The following is a 9,678-nucleotide window of genomic DNA, read 5'->3' as shown; positions in this document are numbered from 1 at the left end:
ATTTCCTTTGTTTGCACTCCTTTACATCTTTTCAGAGTTGAACTTGTGGCTTCAAGCTGTATTCTTTGCTCCAGCTGTAATTGAAAACACTCATATGCCAAAAGAACACTATGTCCTGCTCTAACCCACAAAGTCATGCTTTGGACATGTTTTTGTGTTTCTCAGGATACAGCACCGAAAGAGACCGTAAACAACAAAATGTCGTAAACAGATTTTTGTCCTCTGGAAGGGAGCGTTCATGTTACACAAAGAGCTGCTGCGTCTAGAAAAGCTGGTAGACACAGATCCAAAATATTTTCTGGCACGGATCTAACCAATGACGAGGTGGCTGGAACAGAAGTAACAGTGGGGATGGGTAAATCCTTACAACACATGGATCACAGGGTGTATAAATATAAGTAACAGCAGAGGATGTTTGTAAGAAAGATTTTCAGTTTCAACACACTGATTTTATTCTCATTAAAATAACTTTCAAAAATACTTTTTACTCCATATGCTTTTATTAGAGATTATAACTGGGGGTGTTTCAATTTTCGAAATGCTGCTTTTATTTCATTTTACTTTTCTCTTTCAGTATTAATCTTTTCCTCTTTGATTGTTTTTATTCTTGGGATGTCTTCCTTTAATTGGTGGTCGTTTTTAGTCTTTCATGTATTGTAGTATTTTCTTCCACTCCTTCTCACATTTCTCTTTTAACACTCTTTGAATTCTTCTTTTACTTCATTTACTGTTTGTTGTTATTACGTTAAGCACTTTGTAGCATTGCTTTGAATAGTGGTATATAAATAAAGTTTATTATTGCTGCTATTATTTGTTAGTGAAGATAGTAGTGTCAGTGCCTTTTAACGTTTCAAACACCAACATATTTATTTAGGAAAACATTCACTTGAGAACAGTGCAGAGTGTCCAAACAATTTAAAAACGAATATCATTTAGATTCATCGAAGCTTTTAAAAGCATCAAATAAATATGATCACAGATTTCAACGTTTCATTGAAAAACAATTTCTTAAATAAGGTCCACATGAACATGAAACAGAATGTTTTTTATCTTAATTTAGCCTCGTGGATTGGCTTTGAGGTTCTTATCTCTCTGAGGTATGAGAGGTTGTGACAAACAAAAAAATCAACTTAATTTGTGGTCTAAAATAGGAACTGGTAAAGGTAGATTGTAGTTGCAAACCACAAAGCCTTCCTAGTGCTATTCGTAGTCTTTTAAAAGGGTTTAATATACAAACAAAACCTTTTAGGAATTTTTGAACATGTGTCTCAACTAAATTCTGTTTCTATCAAACTAGTAATATGCCTCTGCTTTGGTCAAAAGCAACAATCATGCTCTTCACTCCAAAATGAATTGAATCCAGGCTTTGAAATGCATAAATAAAATCTTTAACAGGCTGACTGAATGTGACAAACAGCCTGAAAAAGAGGCAGAAAGCACTTAAAGCAGGAGGCACTGAGAATGACATTTTCCCATTTCTCTGGTCAGAAGGAATCATTATCTGAAAGCCCTCCGAGACTGACCAGTGTCTTGATCTGCTCCAGGGTCTCCCTTCCCGGATAGGCCCTTCCCTCTGACCTGTCTGACCTGTCTGACCCTGACTGTCCTACTGTCACACGCTTCCCCTGCCCACCACTCCTTGACCTCACTGATCCTACAGACTCTGCCTTGTCGCTCATAATGTCACTGATGCTTGATTTTCCTGACAATCCACCATGAGACCCACTGCTATGAGAAGCATGACGATTAGCAGAGCTCTTGTGGACGCTGTATCCACTGGACCTGTTGCTTTTGTCAGAGTTGTTATTGTTCTTAAGTTGGTTTGTTTTTCCAACAGAAACTCTGTCAAAAGATTTTTGGCTGTGAAAACTGTGTTCAGAGCCAGAGTCACTCTGCGTGTGAGGCTTTGAGTATTTGTCAGCATCCTCCTCACCACCATCACCAGTGTCACCTAAAGGTCCATGAGCCCGTTGGAAGGTCTTATTTAGCAGTCTGTGTTCAAGAAAAGATTCCTTGATAGAGGATTCAGATCTAGGAGTGGTGGTGTCAGCCACCTCAGCTGGCCCAGCAGGCAGGATGCTGCCTTCCTGAAGACAAAAAGTTAAGGATTGATAAGAATGATGTGGCAACAAGAAAAACTTAAAACTACACCAGATGCTTAGTGTAGGTTCTTAAAGTATAATGGCGCCTTGTCTTATTACCCATCTCAGCACTAGAATTAGTAGTTGGTCAAATAAAATATTGATATTTTAATTTTTATTAATTGATGTTAATATTCTATACTGCTCCACTACTGGGATGTAAACAAGTATATATGACACATGGTGGTTTGGTTTGGCAATGTTTATATGTAGAAGTATAGATATGGTTGTATTTGGGTGCATTTAAGTTCAAACTACCAAGTTAAGCTACCATTTGAACACTCAGCTGGAGAGATGTGTAACAAGTGCAGGCATGTGAGCTATAACTTGCAATGAGGAGCAAAGGCTGGCTGTGCTAGCTTTGCTAACTTAAGCCACAGTGAGCAAACTGTTGTTGGATTGTAAGCTTGCAGGCTCTGTGATCCTGTATCTAGTTGAATTAATGTTCTTTAATTCTAGCAGTTTTCTAAGTGTTTTCGATAGACAAGTAAGTTGGGAGAATTTAAATTTCGACTAGGTAATTAATCACATTGGAACATTCCTATAAATTCTTAAACCTGGGTTAGAGCTGTTACTAAGGTCATGTTGAACATAATATCTACTGGATGTGATTCAAAAGTTTTTCTGCTTAGATGCCAAACAGCTGCTTTAGACGCACATGCTACACAAATCCAAACAATGTGGATATACTATAACATTAAAACATTCTCCCCTTACCAAAAAAGAAGTGTCAGGTTTTGCCCGAACATCCAGATAGTCTCCTCTGACCAGAGATTCTTCACCGCCTACATGAGGTCCTATTGTAGAGGAAAGCTGAGGTCTTCCTGGGGGGGCAAAATCTGATTTTTCGATTCCAGCCAATGAAGCTAGTTGACCAAGGCTGCAAACAAAATAAAAATTCAATCCATCAGAATTAAATCTGGGACATACATTTCATCCAACCAACATAAGTTGCGACATTAAACAAGTGAACGTCAGAGGGTGACACCTTACACACAGGTTGGCATTTTTACAGACCAAATGTAGTAAAATCCCAAACTTGGAGCTAAAGGCATGGAAAGCAAGGCATCAGTGGAAACCAGACTTTTGTGTTGTGCTGACCCCCTCCTTTAGAAACTTTTCAAATAACACGTTTACAAGGGTAAAAAGGTCCTTTTGGGTGAAGACAGACTGGTAGAAAACTGTTTTGATTTTTCCACTGAGTGAGAGAATAGAACAGTGGTTAGCTTGGATGAAGGAGTGAGTCAGAGTGAAAAAGAGTTAAACTATAAAGGAAAACAATAAAGATCTAACTGCTGAGTGAACATTAACAGAAAACCCAGAAAATTGAGACATTCACCTGTTAAACCCTGGTTTCAAAAGCATGAATGCATCCTTGAGTCTGAATGTAACACAGTCAAAGACAGAAGCCAAAAACTGAGAGTCAGAGAAAGAGTCAGAGAAAGTGCCTTTTGAACAGGGCTCAGTACCAGGAATCCAACAGAACCAAAACAAATACACCTTTGTTGTTAAAGGGTCCGTCAGAATGAAACCAAAATCGAACACAACTCCCTGTTACCACATCCATCTTCACACACTGACAAGCCGTCTGGGAAATCTCTTTTGTCACATGTTTTTTTGGTTAGTTTGGTTAGTTGTTTTTGTGCATTCTCTTAAGGACAACGGCAACTATTGTTTATTATTTTCTGAGACATCAGAGTTTGAGAATTTTAATCATAAAGATGAGCATTTTCAATCATATATTGCTGCTTTGAAACATGATTATCCTGTAGTAATGTATGATTGACTTTACTGGTTTCTTCACATGATAGAAATTCGGGATCTCTCAAATCTCATAAATGAATAATAAATAGCTGTCGTCTTTAGAGTAATGCACAAAATAGAATAGAATAGAATAGAAAATACTTTATTTATCCCCGAGGGGAAATTCAGGAGTCACCGCAGCATTTAAGAAAACAAAAGGTAAATAAAGTTATCAAAGAAACACTTGGTGGCAGAGATTTACTAATGGTCCTTTTTGTAGTTGCATTTAGAAAGAATGACAACATTTTGACTCAGAGTGCCATTAAAGTTACCCAAAAACTGCACACACATAATGAAACTGAAAGTCTTACACCGCAGTAAACACTTCATTTACACTGCCAACCCCGGCACTGAGACAAATGCAGAACAATACTTACCCAGCATCCTTCAGGAGATCCATGAAAGCATGGAACTTTGTGAAAGACCTCTCAATGCTCTCGAGAACTGCCTCGTCTTCAAGAGCACCGAGAGCAGTTGTTACTGATGCAGAGCCGGCTGCTGCAAGGGCCTCTGACAGGGAGAGGTTGGTATCACGGAGACGGGCATTCTCCAGCTCAAACTATATCAAAATAAAAGGAGGAATGAATTTAAATCTATATCAAAGTGAGTCTCTAATTAAGTTCAGTGTTCTTTAAGCAAGTATGATGTCTGTCGGACCCGAGACTTTCACAATGAGGGAAGTCGGCTCTGAGAGGTCTTTTTGTGAAACATGTATAAGTCCTACAACAACACTTGTTTTTGTTTCTTAAAATACAGATGAAAGAAAGGATTTTAGATCAATACTTTTTCATGAATTTCACATGACACTGCACCTATTTTTTTTCTTTCACTGAAACATCATACTGACATAGAGGCACAGAGAAATAGTAGGCTGTCATGCTGTCAGCTTAATAAAAGCAGCCAGTCAGCACAACTCCATCGGATTAGGATTAGAGGAAACATAGCTGAACTTAAACATCTGTCTGAGACAGACTCCCAGACCAGCGGAAGGATTAACGGCCAGCCTGAGCTGAACATGCGCAAGTGAATCCACAGAGCACAATTGTCACAAATCAGCATCACAGTGTCCACAAGATGATCAAGATGACATCTGAATCATTTAGCATGAATTAAATAATTACACAGCCCAGTAACCCTGTTTGTCAAGGATAAAAGATTGTATTCTCTCTCCCTGTCATCCTCTCAGTGCAGCAGGTTGACTGTCAGTCACAATAAGGAAGAAGAGAAACCAGAAAAAGCATTAAAAACAGATAAATAATGTGTAAGTAAGTTTGATATTCTCCTCACCTCCATGAGCCTTGACTCAGCTTTTAGCCTGGCCCTGCGCTCCTCTGCCAGCCTCAGACGACACTCTTTTAGCTCCATCTGCAGGGCATGCAAAACAGCACAAACACAAAACATGTTCAGGTGACTTTGAAGTAAATAAATTAACTCCAAAACTCTTCCCCCCATAGTATACATAGTATGTTTTAGGGGGAGAGAACCAAGCAGATGAAACCAACCTGCATACATATAATCTCCCGTCCGGTGATCCTTTCCTGAAGATGAAGAGGAGATGGTTTCTGCTCCACTTCAATCACCACTTCTTCCTCTTCTTCATCTTCCTCTGAATCTGACTCCATGGTTACTTTCACAGTAGCTGCTCCCTGATTACAACAGATGGTGAAGTTTTAAAATGTGACTGTTCTGGAACAGGTTCGCATCCATAATTACAATACAAAGTTGACACACACATGGGAAAAAAGCTGACCTGAAAGCTTTGATCCACCACACTAACTCCAGGAGGCATACCTCTGCAACAAAAGGATTCAAAATAATGTAAGTTCCCGAGAAATGTTTCAAATGCACACCATATTATGCAATTATTTCTTTAAGCTCCCATTAAGTCATAGTTAAATTCAGGAGTGAGAATTGTATACTTTTATCCTAAAAATGATCTCCTCACCTCTGGCGTCCAGCTCGTGCAGCAGCACGCCATGGCACATGACGGGAGCGTTTCTGAACACCACCTGAGGCCTGTCCTCCTACAGAGGCTCCTTTACGAGGTGCTGCACCAGAAAGAGGACCATGTAAAAACTCTTAATTCACTAATTAAACTTCAAGGAAAAGGTAGGCTGTTTGGAAGCACCAGCAATTGGTTTGTTTTACATTGAGGCACATAGTCCTGAGGGAAAAAGTCTTCAAATGAATGAGTCCATTTCTGTGTGTTATCACTTTTTACAGAGACCATCTAGATGCATACAGAGGAACCATTTTTATTTAACGTATGAACCACCGGTAATAAGGCAGTGGAATACTGTTTTCATGACGTGTTTTGCATTGAAAAAGGCTTAAAATAAGAATGTATGGGTCCAGATGAAAATCAATTGTGAGCTAAACCATGAGTCTTTTAAGGGAGAGATTTTAGCATTATAGTAAACTTTCCAACACAAAAATTAAAACCATACAAAAGCACTGAGATGTCCTCAGCAAGTTTCCTTTTGCACCAGTCAGCACTTTAAAAGGACAAAAAGGATTAATATAAATTCAGCTCTTACCATTTCTCAAGATGACTTAAAAGCCAAAAGGTGGGAAGTCAGGAAGAGACAATATGAGTGTGAGATTATAGCCACGACCTCAAGCAGGTTCAAAGAGATCTGACACCACAGGCTGCGCAAATGATAAAAGCTCAGGGTCTACAGCTCAGCTTTCCCTAAATATCAGGTGAAATTCAACCACATCTGGAATTTTTTGAGCCTGATGAAGCACCAAAAACATTCCATTTATTTATAGCTGAATGCTCAGTTACCTCTGCAAAAGTTGTGGTGCTACAGAATGATGACAAAGATCAATGTAGTAGTGGAGAAAAAAAGAAATACATGATCTTGACACATACCTATCCTCACTGTACTTTTTCCTCTGACAGTAACAGGAAGTGAATGTCTTCGTGGAGCTGAAGCCCTTTGTGGCTCTGTGGCTGCTGGCTTGATCCAACAGTACTACATGGATAAGGAACACAGTTGAAGATTGCAAATCCTGTATTTTGTCAATAAATTTTATTGTTTTTCTTTTCAAAACTGTGATTTAAAGCATGAGTTCCAGACACTTACCTCTGGTGACTGTCCTTTAGTATTCATCAGCACTTTCTCTATCACTGTTTTAATTAGGACCTTGTCTACAAAGAAAAAAGAGAAGAAACATGCATCAGGAACTCACTAAATTCTGGCACTTCTCTAGCCTCAGACCGCAACTTTATCAAAATCACAACTAAAGGTGCTGTTTGAAACTAACATCCCAATAATTAATGCATTGTGACAAAAATCTAAATGATGATGTGACTTTGGTTGAGTTGCACTCACCAACTAAAGGGTTACTTCGAATATCCAGAACACAAAGAGCGGTATTTGTTTTCAAGGCTTCCAGCAAACGACGAGCTCCCTCATTAGACAGACCACACCTCTGTAGGTCCACAGCTGTTGAACAAATAGCAAAATTCAAAGAAAACCTGAGCTTAAGTTTCTACTACACTCCTCTATGTCTTGCAAACAAACTTACCTTTTACCCAGAAGTCCTCAGCCAGTTCGTTTGCAAGAGCAGCAGCACCTCGGTCCCCAATCAGAGTGTTACAGTTGAGAGTGACTCGACGGAGACCCCTCATTCCTTCCAACTGTGGCTGTCGGTACCTCAGAGACTCTGCCCATGCAGTGCCATGCCTCTGCATTCCCTGATGCTGAGAAACGTATTTTCACATGACATAAAGCATTTTCAAACACCAGTTATCTTTTATTTGTACATATCTAAAATACTATTCTACTTCTGTCTTTAAATAAGGGACACATACCTTGATGATATTGGCCATATGTTCTGCCCCTCTCCAAGTAAGATTGCACCCTGTAAAATCAACTGTCTTGATGCTTGTAGAATACTTCACACTTTGGCAAATGACTGAAAGATACAAGAAATGTACAAAAGAGCAAATGAAAAAAAACATCCATATACTACAACTTAGTGATGGCTTTTTGTAAGAAGAAAGAGTGCTTTAAAATGACATACCCTCCAAGCCCTCATCTGTGATTGGACAGTTCGCAAGAGACAGGTTTTCTAAGGAAACACTTTTAGCCAAACCCTGGGAGAGAACAGATTTGGCTCAATATTCAACAAGGTTTCCATTTCAGACACATCCAATTAATTTGTCCCCCATCCTCCAAGATAAACTCTTAAAAGTTTTCTTTACTTTTGTTAAGGTGATGAGGTCCCTCTCCCTTAGTGGAAGTCCATTAAGCTGCAGAGTCTTTAGGTTGGCCGACACAGTCAGACACTCTCTCAGGGCCTTGCACAATTTAAATGTCATGTCCTTAGAGCGTATTGCTGGAATCCTTCTCTTGAAGTTGGACTTTAAGTACCTTTTCTCTGAAATTGGTTGTGATGCAATGAATTATTAAATGCAAAATCGTTACTTTCTCAAAACTGCTAATTCCTTATTTTCTTTTACTCCATATTCCTTACCTGCATCTCCAAAACCAGCTTGATATGTACTACTTATTGCAATATGGTGCAGGTGCTTGTTGATGCAGATAGAGTTGAGAATGGGTGGCCAGTCTGTGAGTTTAGCCCTGTCTCCATTAAAGTCCAGAATCCCTTTGTCAAGGTTTATCGTAACAGCCGGGAGAGGAACTGATTCCTGTCTGGCACAGGCAAAGTCATAGTATGTCTTAAAATCCTGGCCGCCCTGCCGCCGAATCTGTGCACTGTCTTGAACCATCCTTGCCCTGGAAAAACAGGAAGAAAAGCGTCTCCAGTCAAAAGGATTCAACCCTACTACAGTCATCAGATGAACAGAAAAGGCATTGCTTATTTGCAGGAAGCGTCATGTTTGAAGCACAGTTTCATTTAGGTAATTTAATATCGTTGTAAGCCAAAACGTAAAATTTGATTCCAAAACTATTTTATTCAGTTGTTTCCCGGCCATTCTTGTTAACATGTATCCACTTTCACATATAGACACCCTAATCTGGTGAGGATGGTGGAGGGATGCTCTGGCACACAGATGAAAGTGGTGAATGGTTATGGGCATTTATCTCATTTGTCTCTTGTCAAGTTATCATCCTTATTTCTCCAATGCGGGCCCACTCTCGGTAAGATAATTACGAGTGTTGCCGAAAAGTCAAAAATAAATGTAACTACGTTGTGAATGAACCACTTCTCCAGTCAACCGCTGATCCGTTAGCAAGCTAAGCTCCTAGCAACCGTTGGTAGTTAAGGAGAGTCAAGTAGTTCTGCAGACAAGCCTCTTATCGGTTGTTTATAACTGAAGATTCATGCCTAATAAAACCATATCTGACCGAACAAAGCGAACACATTTTACCTTTGACATATAACCGACGGCTCTATTGTCGTTTCAGAGTTGCTGTTGACTTTGTTGGCTGCTGTCAAACAACTTCAATAGCATGTTATTGATAGCAAGAGGTGCGTTCTCTCAAAAGTGGCGGTGTTGTGCCGTCAAAGCCCCGCCCTCAACTCTTCCTCACTACAGCAAGTGTGAGTCCATTCAGGGCTCTGCTGCCCCCTGTCGATGAAGAGTGTCCAGCAAGCTTATGGAAAGATGGAAAAAAGGAACGAGCAGAATACAGCAGGTTGTGTGAATTAACTCAGAGAAATTCATTTTTGGATCACAAGGTAAGCTTGACTGATTCATGGAGGGGAGATGTGGTTGTTCAAGCACAAGAAGGACAGAAATAAAATCAAGAAAGATCTT

The 9,678-nt window shown here is 39.6% G+C and overlaps 1 protein-coding gene across 2 annotated transcripts; it reads right to left on the bottom strand.

Annotated features, from left to right (window-relative positions):
• On the bottom strand, positions 1-9,477 carry cep78 (centrosomal protein 78). 2 transcript variants are annotated; one of them, XM_074671088.1, is made up of 17 exons: positions 9,289-9,477; positions 8,430-8,692; positions 8,158-8,333; positions 7,977-8,049; positions 7,765-7,868; positions 7,479-7,653; positions 7,283-7,396; positions 7,034-7,098; positions 6,820-6,922; positions 5,890-5,992; positions 5,695-5,737; positions 5,447-5,590; positions 5,232-5,309; positions 4,322-4,503; positions 3,481-3,522; positions 2,859-3,021; positions 1-2,087 (listed from the first exon to the last, which is right to left on the bottom strand). In XM_074671088.1, exons 2-17 carry the CDS (start codon positions 8,683-8,685, stop codon positions 1,485-1,487), a joined length of 2,424 nt encoding a protein of 807 aa, XP_074527189.1. In that variant the 5' UTR covers positions 8,686-8,692; positions 9,289-9,477; the 3' UTR covers positions 1-1,484. The 2 variants fall into 2 exon arrangements, with proteins under 2 accessions (XP_074527189.1, XP_074527190.1); XM_074671089.1 differs by lacking the exon at positions 3,481-3,522 and having other exon boundaries at positions 2-2,087.
• Positions 9,478-9,678: the final 201 nt, after the last annotated feature.

Source organism: Halichoeres trimaculatus, unplaced genomic scaffold, assembly GCF_033239565.1.
Source record: "Halichoeres trimaculatus isolate MK-OKI-2021-1 unplaced genomic scaffold, fHalTri1.1 fHalTri1_scaffold_5, whole genome shotgun sequence".
Classification (NCBI taxonomy): Eukaryota; Metazoa; Chordata; class Actinopteri; order Labriformes; family Labridae; genus Halichoeres; species Halichoeres trimaculatus.
The sequence above is the reverse complement of the archived record's forward strand: the minus strand, read 5'-3'. Positions and strand labels throughout refer to the sequence as shown.

Bases quoted from the DNA above. Each gene is read 5' to 3' on its own strand.
- cep78 (XM_074671088.1), bottom strand. From the start codon at position 8,685: ATGGTTCAAGACAGTGCACAGATTCGGCGGCAGGGCGGCCAGGATTTT. The intron at 8,050-8,157 runs GTAAAGAAAACT...GTTCTCTCCCAG, and splicing joins ACCTCATCACCTTAACAAAA to GGTTTGGCTAAAAGTGTTTC. The intron at 7,654-7,764 runs GTATGTGTCCCT...TACGTTTCTCAG, and splicing joins ATATGGCCAATATCATCAAG to CATCAGGGAATGCAGAGGCA.